The sequence below is a fragment of the Anthonomus grandis genome, chromosome 3 (assembly GCF_022605725.1).
Source record: "Anthonomus grandis grandis chromosome 3, icAntGran1.3, whole genome shotgun sequence".
NCBI lineage: Eukaryota > Metazoa > Arthropoda > Insecta > Coleoptera > Curculionidae > Anthonomus > Anthonomus grandis.
Genome location: NC_065548.1, coordinates 11,888,825 through 11,908,996, shown reverse-complemented (window position 1 = coordinate 11,908,996; position 20,172 = coordinate 11,888,825). Strand labels below are relative to the sequence as shown.

The 20,172-nt window shown below is 29.8% G+C and overlaps 1 protein-coding gene across 3 annotated transcripts in view; it reads right to left on the bottom strand.

Annotated features, from left to right (window-relative positions):
* Nucleotides 1–20,172, bottom strand: part of LOC126734003 (all trans-polyprenyl-diphosphate synthase PDSS1) — a 77,701-nt gene that overhangs the window by 5,543 nt on the left and 51,986 nt on the right. For all 3 annotated transcript variants that reach the window (XR_007659920.1, XR_007659921.1, XM_050437512.1), the window contains exons 5-8: nt 18,139–18,280; nt 1,602–1,691; nt 1,407–1,538; nt 1,162–1,356 (exon numbers count right to left, since the gene is read on the bottom strand). Coding sequence is in view for 1 of the 3 variants with exons in the window: in XM_050437512.1 (XP_050293469.1) it covers nt 1,162–1,356; nt 1,407–1,538; nt 1,602–1,691; nt 18,139–18,280 (559 nt within the window). In the remaining 2 variants the exon portion in view is untranslated. The remainder of the gene's footprint in view (nt 1–1,161; nt 1,357–1,406; nt 1,539–1,601; nt 1,692–18,138; nt 18,281–20,172) is intronic.

Sequence of the window (20,172 nt, the reverse complement as noted above, 5' to 3'; positions counted from 1 at the left end):
CAGTTCAACTTTATTCTAAGCATTTTATGCTTCTTCGAAGCATCTAAAGTTCTAGACATTTTTTTAAAATTTATTCCAGATATTTGAAATTATTTTTAATTTTATTCCATGCTTTTAAAGTAATTTTTCATATTTTCCAGATATTTAAAATTATATTCCATTGTATTTCAAAGTCTTAAATAGATTTGTAGAAATTTTTAATTATATACCGTGCTTTGATGTAATATTTTATATTTGCCAGGCATTTCCACTGAAGCCTTAATTTTCCTACAATCTTTCCATAGTTGAGGATTTGTAATGAATCACTCCAGGCATGAAGACTTTGTCTGATTTTTTCTTTTTGGTATATTTTGAAAAAATGTCTGTATATTTTGAAAAATGTGGCAAAAATAAATAAAATTTGTTGTTGCTCTAAAAGTTTTTTTTAGAGCAATTCTGTGCTTAAATTTTGAAAACCACGCTTTGGTTTTTTAAAACTACCATCAGCTTTTTTTCCTTTATATTGAATTTTCATGTTTACAAAACCTTTATTCATTCTCCTTGTTACAATATTCTTGTCTGCCTGGTTAACTGGTTTTTGAGGGATATTCCCAAGTTTAATACGGGATATTCTACTGAGAATTCTATAGAGACAAATTTAAAAAAATGCTATTCATCCAAGTTATAAATTATATCCTTCTTATAATAACTTCTTTCTTAGTGTACCTCCTTCTGATTGTCCTGTTTTGGTTAAAAATCTTTTACTGCAGACCTGAGTAGAATCACTATTAAGGACCTCTCAATTTTTTTTCACTTTAATAACACGTTGCTGGTTTGGTTATGTGCTATTATTTTTCTCCTATTTTCAGTACGATTTGTATGCACAATTTGCAAAAGGAAATAGTCAATTAGGTTTCGAAGGCTCTTTGAAGTATATAGGAGATATATTATCATTATGTGGAATCGAAGTGATCAAGCGATGACAGATTTTCTAATTTTTGTTGATTCTCTTCTGAATTTGCCTTTTTTCTATGGATTATTTAATATTCCTAGGTCAGCTTTTACAGATAATTTGCTATCATGATTTGTCTCTAAATGATGGTGCTCAAAATTACTTTAACTGAAAACTTGAAAAACTCCAATAAAATTATCAAATATGTCCTTTTCAACTTTTTTACTCACCTTTTCACAGGCAAACAAGACAGGAGCGGTGGCCAAACCCAGTTTCAAATCTGCCGCGGTAGGTTTACCCATCATAGCAGAATTCGAAACGAAATCCAGTAGATCATCTACCAATTGAAATCCTAGACCTAAGTTACGCCCATACTGGAACGCTAGTTCTGCTAGTTGTTCATCTGCTCCAGCCAAAATAGCCACCTAAACATTATTTTTGTAATTATAACAGCATTTGAGTGTATTATACTTACAGATTTCATTGAATTCGCCATAAGACTAGCAGTTTTTCTATAAGTTTTGGTTAAGTAGTGAGCAAATCTTTCGTTTTCGGTTTCTTTTGATCCTAGCTGCATGAACTCTCCTTGGACTAGGTCAGTTACTACCTAAGACATAAAATTATAGATATTTTAGTAAATTAGATGCTTTTTTTTGCAAGTTTTACTAACCTGGCTAAGAACTAAGGTTACATCGTTATTCTTTATTCTAGCAATCATCATAGAAGCTATAGCTAAGATAAAGTCACCGGCCATCGTAACCTAGAAAAAAAAATTGTTTTTACTTTAAGGCATAATAACACATCTTAGACCTAAATGATTACAAAGTGTGTTATCATATAAAAAAAATCTTCTCTGCACCCTCATTAAAAATTCGTCAAACTGCTTTTAAATAGAACAAAAAGAAACCCGTATATTGACCAATTCCACCATAAGCAATAATCAAATTATACTAATTAACCAAACTTTTATTTCCTTTATAAAACAATGTAACTATAGTAGCTCCATTATATTACTAAATAACGATGTTTCAAAAATTAAAATAAATAAAGTAGCGGCGTCCTGTTTTACTCAATTTTGTGGCATCGGTGTGCGAACTTAAGTGTAAATATTGTAACACTTCTTGTAGCGCTTCTATTGTTAGGAAATCTCTAGGATGTTTATACAGTAATTGTTAAGATTTACGGTTTTAAGTTAGTAGTTATGTCTTTAGATCAGTGCAAAATTTAAAAAAGTAGTTGTATTTTAATTTTTTTGGTTAGTACGTATAAGTTACTGGCTTTAACGTCCTTAAAGAACTGTCGAAAATATACCCCTTTCTATTTCAGTCAATTTTCAGTTTATTTCGGACATTCGAAATAATTATTCATTTAATTTCAAGTATTGGGAGTAATTTTTCTTTCAAGCATTGCAGATAATTTTTTATGTCTTTCAAGAAATACACACAATTGTACCAAGCATCCACAAATAATAAATTACGTGTTACAACTAACTTTCCGCTTTATTCCAGGTGTTTTCAGTTACTACCAAATATTTCATTTTTTTTAGTATTTTTTTAATTCCAGACATTTTGAACTTTTAGTTTTTATCTTATTAAAGGCTTTTGGATTTTTTAAAAATTCTTTTGGAATTTTAAATTTTAGACATGTGCAAAAATTGTAACTTACAAGGTTTAAACCGATAGCATAGATATTTAGAATGTCACTTTAAACAGGACCTTTCTAATCAATCACTGTGACAAGTGACAAATGGCAGTGACATTTCAAATCAATTTTCAATATTATAAGATCACTTTGATTGCTTGGGTTTATTAGAAATTATAAATATGTTTAAAATGCCTCTCGATGGTATTATACACCCAAAAATCCATTGAATATGCACATGCCAATATATATATTATAAAAGATAAAAATTTCGCTATATCTAACTCTAATTCTAACAAGGCAAAGTTGCCGATTTATGAAAAATGTCTGCTTTTGTAAAAAAAACCGTTTCAATAAATGCGCTTATTGGTGTTAATAAATTAACTTATTATGTGATGGATTTAATTAATGTTGTACAAATGTGACGTTTTACATCTTAAGTGTGCACATTTTAAACTCTTAAACCCTAATTTGATTAACCCTGTATACACCATTTTCAAGGTGGGTTAAATTATTTGAAAAAAAAACATTTAAAATATAAAGTTTCGTCTACGTCAACGTTTCGAAACAGTGTCAAATTTCAATTTTTTGAAAATAGTGATGTGGTTTTTGAAAGCCTTTTTGAGCATTTCTTCTTTAGCATCATCAATTCGTCCTTTTTTTTGTTAAATATCTTTTGAAAATACTTATCAAAAAAACTGTAATTTAGGGCAAACATTTTAAGGTAAAAATCCGTTTTTCTACTCGTTTCTCTGATATAACAGTTTTTCATCTACATACAGAGATATCCGAAAATTAAAATAAAAATTAATGGCACTTTGTTGGAATCGCTTTCCCTTGTCAACAGAATAGTGTCTCTAATCTCCTAAAAATGAAAGAAAAAAAAAACAAAAAACACGTGACAAGAATATCAAAAATTAAAAACTCCTTATAATCTCCTGAATATAACATATGAGTTTAATAGAATCCATTAAGAATATACAAGAAATATGATAACTAGTAAATTTACCTCACATACATTAATAAATAAATCAGATTTATACAATAAATCTTCGTTTGCAATAATGGTTCCTTTTATCGGCCTGTGACCTCATAAAACTTTGATTTCTCCCCATCAATCGAATTTGCGTTTTGTCACAAGACATTTGTTGTAGGTATGTACATCGTTCGCTCGAAATGGTGCCTTTCATTAAGGACGTATATAAATTGCTAAACGTCCATCATTAGAGACCATTGCCCTAGACACACTTCGGCAGGCGATTTTCGATTGCTTAACGAAATTATTATATTTTATACCTTTCGCATGACGGTCTATCATTAAATACTCGCAAAGGCCATCAGTCAAGTGCATATAATGATAGGCATTACGAGAAAATTTATCTATTAAAATGAATCTAAATTATGAATGTATTTTAAGGGGTTTTTATATTTTACAATGTAGTGGATATGAAATTACTTTTAAGAAATATCTAGTATATTCAATATTTTATGTAAATTTACATTAGGTGCTTGACGTGCTATACTTACTTATACAAGGCAGTTTGGTATGAGATTTTCCTATTCTTAGTTTCTCTCCGTTCTGTGCCAGACTATCTCTGCGATATTAATTTTAAAATTCGACGTTCCGTTTTGAATCTACATCATCAATTTAATTTTCCTTGCACTAATCCTTTTTCTCACTCATACCTTGGCATGTTTCTTTTTTTTGCTAATTAGATCCTTGCACTTTCTCTGAATCTCAACTGATTATTCCTCTAGGCACCACCCAAAAATCTTCACTATATAGCGGTCTGAGCCTTTATAATATGTTGCCGGAAATGTATAAAGAATAAACCGCAAAAAGTTTTAAAAAAGAAATTAAACAATTCCTCATCAATTCATGTTTTTATAGCATAAACGAATTTAAAACATATTTTAATAATCCTTAAAATTCTAAAAAAAAAATTATGAGGACACTGCCATAGATTGCATACTTTTTTGTCTGTTCTCCAGATGTATCTTTGTTTGTCTTTATATGTAGGTTTTCTATTGTGTTTTGCTTTTAGTCTAATGTTACTTTTAAATTTAATTCATATTATGAATGTGATATCTAGGATTTTGTGCTTTTTTTCTTTTCTCTTTTTTTTTCTTTTCTTATTGACGAACCTTACAATGTAAAAATTGGCTGTAAAAAGGAAATAAAGAATTCGTATTTGTACAATTCCACAGATTTTCTATCATTTCCATGCTTTCTTCAATAAATTAACTAATTATGTAGAATGAATTTGTTCATTTCAACGTTTTTCTTTGTAGAATTGGGTGTGGCCAATAGAAGGTGAGTTGCCTTTTGATGCAAATTAACAACTCTTAACACCCTTAATGGCATTGGCGGGTTAGAAAAGAACTTTGGCGCAATATAACATTCTTTTTTGAATTTTTTGAGTCATGGATACTGGACAGGGCCTATACTACAATTAACCATGCTCTTTTTTGTTTTTTTTTTAACATAAACCAAGAATTCAATTTTTAGCCATATTTACATTCAAAGAAAAACTTATTCAAATTAAATTTTGTCAAAAAAATAGTGGTTGAATTATTATCGGGAGGTGCAGTGACAGAGGACATTAAAGAACACGTTGAAAAAATATATTGTTGTTGAAAAAAGATAATTTACTGCCTTTACTGTAATAATTATATTTATTTGCAAAAAAAAAATTCGGGAGCCATTTTTTTTAATATTTTGTATTTTTACATTTTCCGTGTAAATTTACATTACTTATGTAACTAAAAATGATCTTCTTTTTGCACAATTTTGTCGAATTTTAATAAAATATACTGTAAATCTTATACAAAGCCTTTTTTCTATATAGTATGACTTGTAAAAGGTGATTCGTAACAGGATGCAAAGCCAAAAGGAGGTGATAGTCTAGGCCACTCACTACCTTTTTAGCCATACATGTCTCAGACCAAGTAAAATTTTTTTCTTAATTTAAGATTTAAGAGTTTTCTAAAAAAACTCCAAAATTTGACAATAAATCGCTAATAGGACTTTTGTTACTTGTTAAATTGTGAAATTTTGGACCTTTTTTAAACAAGTCTTAAATTTAAAAAAAATTAATTAATAAGGCTTCACATCCTATTAACAGGTTGTTTGGTAACAGGATGTGATATATGATTATAAAAAAATAAAAGTGAATGCTATTACATTGTATTTAGCTTTTTGTATTCTTATGTGAAATACCGAGTAAATTTTATGGAATGAAAATATTTAAATAACTTAATGTTAACAAAAGGCGACTATTAAAAAAAAATAATTTAATGTAGATATAAGAAAAATCGCTCGCGTAGTAGAACATTACGAACATTTACAAAAGAATACTAATCATCTTTGTCTATAAATAATAAAATCTATCATTTTAAAATACCCATGTGAATTTTCATAATTTTAATGTCATTTTAAATATTTTTTTTTGGAAAGTTGCTACTAAATTCATGAAAACTTTGGAAAAAATAAGGTAATTTTGACAGGTCCTGTCACCTGCAATTGATCATTTTGCAAACAAATTTCAGGGAGATATCCAAAAATCCAATTATAATAATATATAATTGGATTATTGGTTGGATTTGTGGTTCACCAGTTGTCATTACAAAATTATAAATTTCCAACATGTCCTGATGATATCCGAAAAAAACATTATTTCAGATTTCTTCTCGAATAAGTTTTGCCAATAATGAAAATCGAATTTAAGATCCTGCATATGACCCACGAATAAATTAGACAACGTGTGATTATTATTTTGTGTTTTTTAATGACATTAATTATAGAATTTGGCTGCTGATGTAATTTTATTTAAATGATATTAGTCTAAGAGTTTCTTAATAGGCTGATCAACGGAACCATAATAAAACAACGGTTTATTTACTATATCTTAGAATTTCTATCGGATTAATAAGCAAATTTCTAGGAAAATATACGCTAGTATCGAGAAAATAACACGAGTAAATAAACATAATATTATACGTATTTTTTGTTAACGTTTCTCCCACAAAATTGATATACAGTGTATCCAAGTTTAGGCAAATTTGTTTTAATTTCAAAGTTATTAAATGTTTTTGCTATATTTTAAAATTAATTACAGGTTCACAATTGGCTTTTTTGGACATCCTGTAAATTTGGTTTTTATTGGCTTTAAAATTATTAAGACATTTATTTATTTCGGATTTTGAAGACTTATCGACCTAGCAGAGGAAATTTAGATTTTTATATTTAAGAAGAGAAAAAAAAATTTTTTTATCAAATTTTTTTCTTATCATAATGAAAAATTTAAAAGTAATATGCTTTAACTAATACTGAACAAAAAAAGGTTCATTGACTTATTTCTAAACAGTGATGAACTTATATGGCATATTCAATAAAGGAACAGCCTCTTTACATCCTGCCAATTTTAGTTCAGGTGTAAAAAAAATACGAGTACTACATTGGGAGTAATTAGGAATTGGAGATCTTGTGCCCTACATTGCAGACTCATTTAACAACTTGCGGTATACAGATACCTTATTCTGTGACTTAAGTAGGGCATTTCATTGTATGACAGACAGAATACTGCTTCAAAAACTCGAAAAATACCATTTCTCAAACAAAAGTATTTTATTTTCTACAGTTATATCTGCTGTGTTTCCCAATAAGACTCTGTGTTCTTGAACTGAAAGTTAATTTGTTTGCGGATGACACTGCAATATCTTCGTCAGCCGCGTCATTCGAGCGTCCTTTCTCCCAAGTAAAGGGAGTGCAGAAACATGATGAGGAGTGGTTTAGTTCAAATAGTATGAAGACAAATCATCCTCACATTTACGGTTATTAAAGGAATAGGTTTTGATGCAAAAAAACAGAACAAAGTCTTCAACCCAAGGAGAAGTGAAAGAAAGAGCCTCATCTCCATTGGGAGAAGATTCGATATTATTCAAGAGTAGAATTTATAAAATATGTGCTATGATTTTTGTAGTTGTGTGGTCGAAGACCAGTACGGTTCTTCGATGAAAGATCACTGTTTTTCCTTTTTTTTGCTATATTTTTTACTTGAACCAACTTTAATCAACTCCTTAATATTCCTTTATATAAATAAGGTAATAGATTTCATTTTCTCAAAGCGAATTCGTTACTTCCTAGTCTTTCAGTAGATTTTCTCTGGAAGAAAGTGAAAGAAAGGCTTAATTGAATCAAGAGGAATTTTCAAGGATATTTTAAATGCTTACCCATCAAGATGAATGAGATGACTGCTATTCTTCATCACCTAGTTCTTGAATGATTTGAAGTGGCATCATGATTACCTTAAAATTCTATGTCAAATTTTTAAAAGTCCCACTTCGAAATGCTACGCCGGAATAAATATATTGACAAAATAGCAGCAAGCTCTTCATTCTTTACTAGGCTGTGCCTCAGTTATAGAAAAAGGCAATTTAGATTCTGAAGGGAGTACACTACGCCTGCTGTAGGGAAACCTTTAGATTTCTTGATATAATAACTGTTTCATCAATGTATAGATTCAAAAATTTATTATATATCCACAAACATCGCCAAAACTCTAATACTTATGCCAAAGTTCATAATTATTATAACACCAGGTTTAGAGAAAGATTAGTGCCATTGGTTCAACGTAAACCCTGTAAAAAGATAAATTAATGAAAAAAAGTATTCATGATTTAAAAGTTTGTCAACGGGAAGCCACTAAAAAACTGATCCCTTATGCTTGACAATAATAGAGCCTACGAACCTTTAAAACGTCTTAGCAGTAATTTTAAAGGTTTATTAAAAATTAAACTTAAGAGCACGTTGCATCAAGTAATGGAGATTTCAAAAATGGTTCACTCGTTCGAAACATAGTTGCTTATTTCCTTTAAATCGCTTATCAGAAAACGCAAAATAAAAATGTAGCCTGTGTCAAGACCGCATTGATTTTGAATCGTTTACATTCAAAATATATCAAAGTCGGATTTTATTAAATCAACATTACGCGTATATGTATTCGGTACATTATACAAATGCCAAGCGGCGTGGGTCTTTGGCAATTCATTAACTAAATCTTTCTCATTTTCTCTAACCATTTCTCTATGTACCCCCAATAAGCATAATCCTATAAAAAAGCATATATTCGATTAAAATTATTGATAATTTTTTTAGCATTCAAACGATTTTCCACCATCTGTGTAGTAGCTGAAAAAAAAACTGTTGCATTTCCGTCAATATCGCACACAAGTCTAACTTCTGAAGATCTTCAGTTTTCAAATTTGCTTCCCAATGATGATACTACAATTTAGCCTGTTTTTGCATCTACATTCTTTCTAGTGAAGCTATGAATAAGTATAAATAAGGGATCAAAAGCCACCTTTTCTAAAATTGGACGTCATCAGATGCAGAGAGATGATTCAAGCGAGGTTTTTGACGATTGACGGTTCTGGGTCTTCGCAGTTTCAACTTTTCTGTCTTCAACAATCGGTCAATCCAAAGTTTCAACTCCAATGTCTACGTTTTTTCCATGATCTTTCAACAATTCAATAATTTTATAAATTTGTTCTTTGCAACCAAGAAGGTCGAGCCTCTTTGATAGTAAAATATTGACAACCGGCTCAAGGAGGACTATATTGATATTAAAGAGAGACAGATGATAAAGTTTGATAAGGGCAGTGGTTTTTATTGCACTGCTCTCTTTTGTAGATAGTACTTTAAATAGTTCCAATCCATCTACAATACTGACAGAATGTTCTTTTAAAATTGCAATACTCTTGTACTTTTCCGACCATCTTATTTCACAGAAAGCAGGATTGTTTAGGATATGTTTCCTTCTTTTGAAATAATGTCTGTAAAAATTCGGGATTCTTTTTATTGTCGCTACAGTATTGCGAATTTGCGAAACTTCATTTAAATCGTCAACAACTAAATTGAACTTGGAACTTGCACAATGGAAGTACAAAGCTTGATGATAATCATTTCTCAAAATAGCCTATACGCCGTTTTTTCCCGGACTGTTTATAAAACTATTCTAGGCTTCTAGTTCGACCAAACCTGTGAATTCTTCTCGGATAACTCAAATTTTCCTTTAACCCACGTCTAATTAAATAAGGAAGAAATTAATAAAGACATATAAGAAGTTTCTTTAGCGCTTACTTAATCCATATGTACCTGTTCCGCATAAATAACAGGAATTCTCATTGTATGTATCATAAACTTAGAAAATCGTGTTAATGACGTGATGTAGTCCGCGGTTTTTCACGACGAAATGTCATCGAGTTACAATGTTTCTACACTATTATACAACTCGCTGTTATGTAAATTATGTTAATAAATTTAGTAAAACACGGAGAACTTTATAAGTGTAAGTTTTATTATTTGTGTATACATATACGGTTAGGAATTCAGGTTAGGTCAGGTTAGATTTACGAGTAAGTGGTTTGATTATACAGTCTTCCAATTTAAGAAATTCCTTTTGTATAGAGCAATTTAAGAAAAAAATGGAAATATATTTTAATTTTAAGGAAAATGAAGTTAACAACATTTAAATTAAATTAGTCTGGATCTTCTGGAAATATTATTTTTTTGCTCTAACTTACCCATTACCCTGAGGATATTCACTAGCAAAAATCATTGACATTTATTTAAAATCATTCAACTCAATTTAAATTCATAGATCAATTTAAATAGGCTTTTTCTATATTTTGCAATCGATAAACTTATGCCTATACCCAGAGATAAATTAAAGCAAATTACACATTTTATCTTACAAATTATCGAATTCCAGTAGAACCAGTACGAATTTTGCAACAACCCAATTCGCCAGTCACCAGTATGGTCGAATGTCATTATTATGCACTTGCCGGTTGGACCAAGAAATTTATTAAACTTGATATTTCATATTAGATTTTGATCGTAAGGTGCAATAGCACCGGTTTCAAGTAGAATGTCGTGTGCTAGATTTCGGATTTGCGAATGTTTTGGTTTCCTAGGCGAGTTTCGACATTATGGCTTCTCAGTATGTTAGATCTGACTGTTAATGACTCAATAATTTCGCTACAATAGCCTAGAAAGTATGATTTTATTTTAGTTTTAAGTACTCATAAAGTCAACATTGGTATATTTTCATTTAAAGTGCACAAAGGTTCAGAATTAGTTAGACCTTAGACGTATTGCTAATGTTCAGCTGTTGTCTTGATTTCTTCAGTTGTTTTCAGCTTCTCCTCTTCTAACTAAAGTCTACTTACTGCCTTTGATCAGAGGTATATTTCTAACTAGTGATTAGAGACCGATGACACAAATGACAAATTAAAACTTTAAATCAAAGACCTTGACTACTAAGGAACAATGAACAATGTCTTAACATCGTAGTAGGAAAATTCATAGTGAGGCAGCAGAAGATTGCAGCAAAGCCAATAAGAAAGCAAAAATTACAAATGAAGACCCACAGGAGCTTGATGTTTCTATCTAAGACTTTCATGAATTAAACTATCAAATATGAAATCCAAAGATGGGAGTCAAAAATCTTGAAAATGACTAATGTCACAAACAAAGAATACGTTCCAGAATCTACGAAGCAAGGTGCTCCTAATCAAACGGTAAATTGAATATTATAGGTCTTTTTGCCTCTTTTCATTCTACTATGAAAAAAACTTAATACGTGCTATTTCAAATTTTATATTTTAAAGAAATATGACTTTCATCGATATGAGGCACATGTTATTAAATAAAAAGTTTGCAAGAAAAGTATTACATTCATTAGCATTATACTACGTCAAACTTCATTGAGAAAAACGAAAAGCATTGAATAATAGAACATGAGTATAGTTGTTGTAGAATAGAAGGAAATTATTTTATTACACGAATGTTTTAAGGTGATGGGTAATGGAAGCCATTTACTTATTGCATATCATAGAGAGGACAGATCTTCAGATCATCCAAAACAGTCATAACCTTGACTGGATTGAGTCGAATGTTCTCTGCAAAAATCACAGTCCTAAGGAATATAAGGAATATTTCTTGAAATAAATTCGAGAAATCTGCAGTCAACCGAGCCTACATATTTGGAAACCTTTACTAGATACCGTAACAAATTTAATTTAAAATAATTTAAAACATCAACATTATTGTTTCTTGGTGACCATAATTTACTTAACTTCACAAAGAACATCATACACGATGCTCGTTCTAATGAAGAATCCTATATAAAGATGTTCAACAAACAGATTATCCAACAATTTAGATATTATCCAACAACGATTGTCAATTGAGCCTTTATAACGGTATATGTTTCAACAATATTAAAAAAATTTAATGATATTTCAAATCACAATAATGTGGTTTTAGATCTAGTGATGTCTAACTACATAAATCTATCCGTAACATTGTGTGACCGTTCTATGACAATGACGCTAGACACATATTATTTAAATTTTCCTAAAGCAGATTATGATGGTTTAAGTGATTTTTTTGAAATACAGGACTGGACATCATTTCAACTTGAACTGTAAGGTATCCTATATTTATAGCATCATCGAAATTAAAAATCAATTTGTACCCAAGGTTTTACAGAAAAATCCAAATTTCCATGTTTATTTTTCTAAAGAGAGCCTTATAAAGGAAAAAAATAAACTCCTAAATAAAATCAATCAAACCAAAGGAAATAATGCCCAATTTAAAAAAAAATTACAAGGAAATAAGAGCTATTCCAATAAAAAAGAAAAACTTATAATCTAAAAGGTGTTTACAGGCATATCCAAGCCAGATGCAATTAATTAATAATACATCGTCGGATCAGTCAGTATCTCTAGTTCCAAATATCCAAACTACTCAACCGAGTCAACACATGCCATCTAACAATGACACCTTGACACAGCTGATAGGGTGCTGTGACAAGATAGCTCCTGTATTTGCACGAAAGTGCAGTCCAACGTTAAGCTTGCCACTGAGTTTAATATATCAAGATTTACTTATGCAAAGCAAATTTCCTACTATATGGAAAAAAACTACTGTAACTCCAATATTTAAGCGTGGAGATAGATGTGATATATCAAACTACCGGCCAATATCAAGTTTCCGTATTTCGACAAAATTTTAGAGTCTCTAGTCACTGATGATCTATCTGCTTACATACACTAATGATTGTCACCTAAACAGTATGGGTTTCTACCCAAGAGATTATGTGAAGTTGATACAATATATTTTGACTTCAAAAAAGCATTTGAAGCCGTGGACAAACTCTATCCTTCTAACAAAGTTGAGCCACTATAGTATTCAAGATCCACTGCTGTCCTGGATTAAAAGTTATCTTACATCACGAGTCCAGAATGTAAAATTCGGTCATGCACTCGGTCCAATGATGTCTTCGTTCATTCTGCTCAGTCTCCCAAAGATCTCACCTTTGACCAATATTGTTTCTGATCTTTATAAATGACTTAAACTTTTTAACCTCAAAATTTTTAAGACAATAAAATCCCTTACTGATAGTGTGTATGGCATTGAAGATACTGCACTTGGTCGCATAAATTTAGTTAATGATTTGGATGTGCTTTTTGATTCCGAACTAAGATTTACATATCACATTGAAAATGTAGTTTATAAGGCCTTAAAATCTATGCTTTATGCTTTGGTTAGAAACCATTTGAAGTATTCATGTATAGTTTGATAACAGATATCCAAGAATCATATTAAACGTCTGGAGAGAATACAGCCAAAGTTTGTCAATTTTCTCATTATCAAACTACACATGAATAAGGATTAGTTACTATGAGCGACTTAATGTTCTGGGTATGGATACATTGGAGATGCGTCGAATAAAACTTGATTTAAGTTTCGGATTCATTTAAATTCGGGATCACTTGAACCATTCTCACTACATCTGTGTAGGACCGATATTGGTAAAAAAGAACCAGCTAACCAAATAATGTCACTATTAAATTATCTATTTTATATTCATTATCTTCCAAATAACTATAAAGTTAGCGACTGTTTATTAAATAGCTTTAAATTATAAATGGGTATGATAGTTAATGATTTGTATGAATATGTTTAGCTTAAATGATATAAGGGGCATTGACAATTTACAGTTAATAATAGTAATTGCTTAGATTTAGCTATTTTATTACTTACTTACTACATTGAATTGAGTGATAGGTATTTTGTAATACTGTGAATACTGTATACTGTTTAGGTTCTTTTTACCTATTATGTACTTTTATTTTTAATGAATAATGAATGAATCTTTATATTTAATGAATAGAATAGTTGTTTGATCTTAGTTCACACTGTATAACGGTTGCAGATTCTTCCCAATCGAAATGTAATCTTACTTTTTCTCTCTAATAATAAATGTAGGGGTGGTAGACCAATTCAAATCCAAATGAAAAAGTTTTTTTGAAATATGTTTTGTGGGAGAGATGCAATTCTTCTTAATAAATATCTGTATTATGCCCAGATTCCAAAAACTAAGAAGGCTGTACCCTTGAACATTTTCCACGAGTAATGTTCAATTAAAATATTAAATCACCTTTTTCATATTTTTTTGACAAAATACGCAAGAAAAAGAGAGAAAAAACTTTTACGGCAGAGCCTGACTTTTTTTCAAAGAAACGTCAAAAACATACAAATAAAGTTGATGCCCTACTCCAATCTCCTTAAGCCAAAAACCAAAAATTTGATCGTATCGATATCATATAATAGTATTCATATTAAAACTGTCATCGACAAGTTCGATTTATTGGTAACAAAAATTTAAAACTTGATCTTGAGGGTTGATATTTCTGAAATATCTCAAAGTTTAATCTGATACAGTACTTGGTCATGATGTTGTGAACTCTATATAAAAGAATTATAGATTCTATAGTAATATTCCATGAAAAAGCCATACTTAAAGTATTAAAAAGTTTTCTTTCAGCTCTGATCACTGCACAAGGCTGATCACTGCACAAGGCACGAGCCAAAACTACTATAGAACAATTTAGTGGTATTAAATTGACACTTAATCATTCTCACATTCAATGTTTGATCCTAGTAGAAGTAGTGTATTTCTTGATTTCCTTCTTTATTATTATGACTTAAAGAATTTTATTGATTCTGTCTATATCAGTTTTTCTAATAGCCCTTCTTTATTGATTACTGTTTCTGGTACTCAAAAAAGGTTCCCAAACAATTTGGTTACTCAAATATTAGATCCATTCATCCGGTTATCAAGGTTTAAACAGATGACAGACATTTTCACATGCTTTTTTGAGATTTACATAGAAAAAGTGTATTTTTTTGTCTTATTCATTTCTTGTCTTTTGACCTTCTTATTGAGACTCAAAGTATCTTTTATTGGATCTGGCATGATTTTTACTTTTAGCCATTATCTCTTGTCGCTAACAAATATGCACAGCTTGAGGTCCCAATAGAACCCTAGACTTCCAAATATTATTTTAAAAATTAATTTATTTGTTATGCTGACATCTAAAGTCCAAAGCACGGTCGCCACTTTCTCAAATGCCGAAATTCATGCAACGCGGAAGAGATAATTATTAACTGAAAAAATATTTCGGCAAGGCCGACCACATGGTACCACCACCGTGATCTTTATTGCCTATAAATTTATAAAATACGATATTTTTAACTGATACGCGGATGCATTGTTAGTACTTCCGTGTTTTTTAAATAGTTTTTAGGCTCTCAGATTTGTTATTTTTATTTTAAACGAGGTCAGACGTGCACTCAAATTTGTTGAAGGTTTTTATTGAGAGGAAAAGACGAATTATGTAGTTAATCAAAATATATTTAATTTTTTGCTGAATTACCTTATCTTTTTGGGATTATAGGTGACGGTTAGGTTGACCTTTCCCTCCTAACAAAATCATGTTCAAGGTTCAAAAAATGTGTTTTTTTTATTTTAAGCTATTTAAAGTCATTTTTAATATTTTCCAGATTTTTAGGTAATAAACATTTCCAGGCTTTTGATACTTAAAAAAAAATTATTTAACAACTTATGTTTAATATGTTCCACACTTTTAAAGTAATATTTCTATCCAAATATTTCAAGGTTTTTGTTGAAAATTTTTTAGGTTTATTTCGCGCATTTCAAATACATATTCGTACTTATTTCAAAAACCATACATGTGTTTTTACCTTTCACCTAAGTAATTTCCGATATTTCAAGTAATTTTAAAATTATTTGGGTCATTTAAAGCCATTTCTTATATTTCTGTTAATTTTTAGGACACTTCTTGCATCCTTCTTGTAGTAATTTGTTATTTTTTCCAGATGATGATTTCCATGTTTTTACAGGCATTTGAATAAATTTTAAATCCTTTCCAAGTATTTAAAGCTAGGTTCTTGCATGTAATTTAATTCCAGAAACCTCCAGTGAGTTATTGTTTTTGGGTTCTTAAGTCACTTATCCCGGGTATCAATTCTTATATTTTTCAAATATGATTTGTTTTCAGGAACTTAAAGGTATTTTTAATTTATTTCAGGTATTTAAAGCAATTTTTTTTCCAGGCTTTTGGAGGCACTGAATATCTTCTTTTATATATTCCAAAGTTTAGAAATAATTTTATTCCAGGCAATTGAAATCATTTTAAAATTAATCTTGGTATTTGCAGCAGTATCTCTTATTTTTTAGGTACTTACGGTTCCTTCAAATTAGGTATTTTAATGATTGATATTTTATATCTTCCATGTTTTTGGAGCAGCATAACAGTTATGTTTAGCTTTCTCCTCCGGACGAAATAATTTTCAAGGCTCAAAAAACGTGATTTTTTCATTTTTCGGCTATTCGAAGCTATTTTGAATATTTTCCATTGATATTTCCATGAATATTGCCATTTCTATTTAAGGTATTTGATATATTTTTTTTAATGTCATTTAAGTTATTGAAACTCATGTTTAATATGTCCCTTACTTTTGAAATAATATTTCAATCCTTCAGATATTTCAAATAATTTTTTGAAAATTTTATGAATTTTTAGGTGTTCCAGGACTTTTGAATTACTTTTTTATCTTACAAGTATTTTAAGAAATTTCAAATATTTTCAGTAATTTTAATTTTTATGTCTGTCTTAGTTTTTGGGGCATTTGCATCATTGGCATTTTTATAGTAATTTGTTATATTTTCCAGATGGTGATTTCCGTGAATTTGAATAAATGTTTAATACTTTCCAGGTATATAAAACTTATTTCTTCTGAATTCTTAAGTAATTTCTTGGATCCGTGGACAACTACTAGTATAGTCATTTCTTCTCTTTTCCAAATATGATTTTTTTCCAGGCATTTAAATATTTTTTTAATTTGTTCCAAGTATTTAGAGCGATTTTCTTGTACGTTCCACACTTGGTGATATTTTATTCCAGGCTTTAAAATGATTAAGTCTTTTCTTTTTTCTGTCCTTGGACTTGTAAAGATATTGTCAATTTTTTTCCAGACATTTCAAAATCTTTTCTCCAATTATGTATAATCCTGGTATAATTCCAGGTGTTTAGAGAAATCTTTCAGGTATACTAAGCTTTTTTTTTAACATTATCGTTCCTTCCTAGTATTTAACGCAATTGCTTATTCTTTCTAGATTATTAAAATACAGTAAAAACATGATGGTTTCGACCTGCAAAAAAAATAATGGAAATATCTGGAGCAAATAAGCGACAAGCTCCATATAGACTAATTCATAATAAGCACCAACAAGCAGAAGACATCTCCAAAAAAATAGTCATGTAGGAAAATTACATCCGAGACTTAGTTGCCGACTTATAAGAAGTGTCATCTATTAGCAATAATCACCAAGGTATAATAAAATGTGAACTAGAACTTACTAACCAACTGAAGAACAATAAGAGTCCAGGATCAGACAATATTTATCCAGAAGTTAATTGGTGAAGAAAACTTGGATCTCTTCCTAAAGCTACTAAACCCAATATATTATTCTAGTAAAATTCAAACAGAATGGCTAGAGTCTACATTTCTTTCTATTCCTTCATTCGTCTGATAAGCAAAACTAAAGATCCTTCTCATCAGAATTGTCCACAACCGAATTGTGAAGACTCAGAAATGCATGGATAAGCAAAAGAGAATATGTTAACTACAAGAGTTCGAAAGATAATCCTAGGCCTCTGGATTTGTCGATTACAAACTTAGAAATGGCCCATAGGTATGACCTGGAATAAAATAATGGACTGTGGCGATAGTGATCAGTTTGACACTCAACGAAGCTGTTATAAAGAGTAGCCACTGTGGTTATAAAATTAAAAGAATACCAACAAGAAAATTTAATACAGCAGATTAGAATGAATGTTACCTTTTTAATTGAATTTTATAATATCAGTACCCCAGGAGATTCAAGGTCCTACGAATGCTTTGTTGACTGCGAAAAAGCATTCGACAGCGTTCCTCCAAGGAGCTGTTTAAGTCTGCACTATAGAATATTTCAGATGGAATTAAAGTATATGGGGAAACTGTTAGCATAATTTTTTTTAATTTTCCAGATTTTTTATTTAGTTTTTTAATATTTCTTGTATATGTCGTTCAGGTACAAATAAAAATAATCCAGAGCTATTTTTAAGGAACTTTAAAATAATGTATTTACCTTTTTGTGATTCCACATGACGTTCACGCTGGGCTTCCCCCTCCTGAAATCTGACTGATCGATGACGTCGTCGTGGACCAACGAGGCGGTGTGGATCATTTCGGAAATCATCGCCACCTCCCTCTGTGCATTCAAAAGTGACCTAAAAATTATTTATTCAAATAAATATTAAATAAAACATTATATAGGAAATGTTAATATATATATATATATATATATATATATATTGAGCAACACCGATTTTACTAAGCAGTTGACCTTTTTACACGCTATGAAAATATAAATCTGAAATGCATAAATATGCGGATTCTAAACTGTGTAGTAGGAAAATATCGTATAATTATTTATTACCGGAATTTAATATCGTATAATTTATTGCAAATATTACAAAAGTGGCCTCGCAAATTCTTATTTGAAACCAACCTACAAAAATATTTTAAGATAGTATGGTAAAAGCGAAGCAGAAATTTAAAATAACATCCGCATTCTTCTGCTATTAAATTTTACCTTGAAATTTGAATTTTGATTGACATTTCGACATCGTTATCTAAGAGATTCTTCTAATAGATCAAACAAACTTCTAGCAGGTAAAATTAGAAAAAAGATTTGAAATTAACAGAAATAAAAGCCAAAGAGAAACCAAGATTTGATCATGCTCATTGAGTTCTCTACTTCCATGTCTTCTTGAGACATGAGTCTGTCTATATCGGGTCTTTGGATGATGCAAGTAGTTTCTTGTTTTTCTGTCTATTGCTTTGAGTCCGTTATAATATTCTAAAGCTACATTGCAACGCAGGAATTATTAGCGTTGTGATGACCGATAGTTTATTTTTGCTGAACTTGTGAAGTCTTGAGCATTCCTTTGAGTCTTCTTAGATATTCCTGGATAAGTTTTTTTTAGTCTGCTTATAATTAATGTTCTTATTTTGCTTCATTCCGAGGTATTTATATATTTTGAGTTCTTTGACAGATCTACTGAATTATTTTACTATACCTAGTTAAGTTTGAAGCTTTATACGATGGATTTCTTATTTAACAGATATCTCATGGGTATGCGATATCTGTTTTAAGTATGTTCCCCATATTTAAGGATTTCTTTTAGTTTTTAGATCTTTAATCTCTGAAACCGATTAATCACGTGAACAAGTTGCTTATAATGAAAGAATTTAGAAATGTCTAATGACCTAATAATGATTTCATTTTCTTATTTCTCTCCTTCATACTCTAAGGTTCTCGGCAGGTTATATATTTTATTAGAATTATATAGAAACCCCTTTTTTAAAAAGGGTCTTATATTTAGAAATAAATTTGGTTTTAATTCTGGTATCTCTAGAATGCATGTTAAAATTAGTTTTTATTTTTTCTTGGAATAATACGGATATACATTTTTGTGTATTAAAAATTTCATAAAAAATAGTACCAAAATGTAGTAGACTTCTGTTTTCCATATTATTATTTAACCAACGAATTTCGTTTATTTTATGAGAAATATTACCAAATTTTCTAAACTTAAATATTAAGCGACAGCATATATTTTAGATTTTTAAATTTCAAGTATTTTTTTCGTATATTTCCACGTCTTTTCGATATTTGAAGTATTCCAAAATTTATTTTAAGCATTTGAAGCTATTTTAATTTTTTTCCACGATCTTGGGACTATTTCTTCGAAGCAGATAAAATCATAGTTTATTTTCTCTATGTAAATACAAATACATTGAAAAGACGTGGAAATTTACGAAAGAAATACTTGAAATTTAAAAATCTAAAATATATGCTATCGCTTAATATTTAAACTTATATTTTATGTATTTCAAAGATAATAAAGATTTTATTTCAAGGAATTTCTTGTATTTTCAGATTGTTGGAGTCATTTTACTCCAGAGATTCTTGCAATAAAATTGCTTCTATTCCAAGCCTTTTAGAATTGTTTTTTTATAAGCATTTTTATGCTAAAGGTACTTCTTGTGGTAGTTATAGTCACTGTTTAATGTTTCTCTTAAATGATGTCATTTTAAATATTTGGAGTCATGTTCT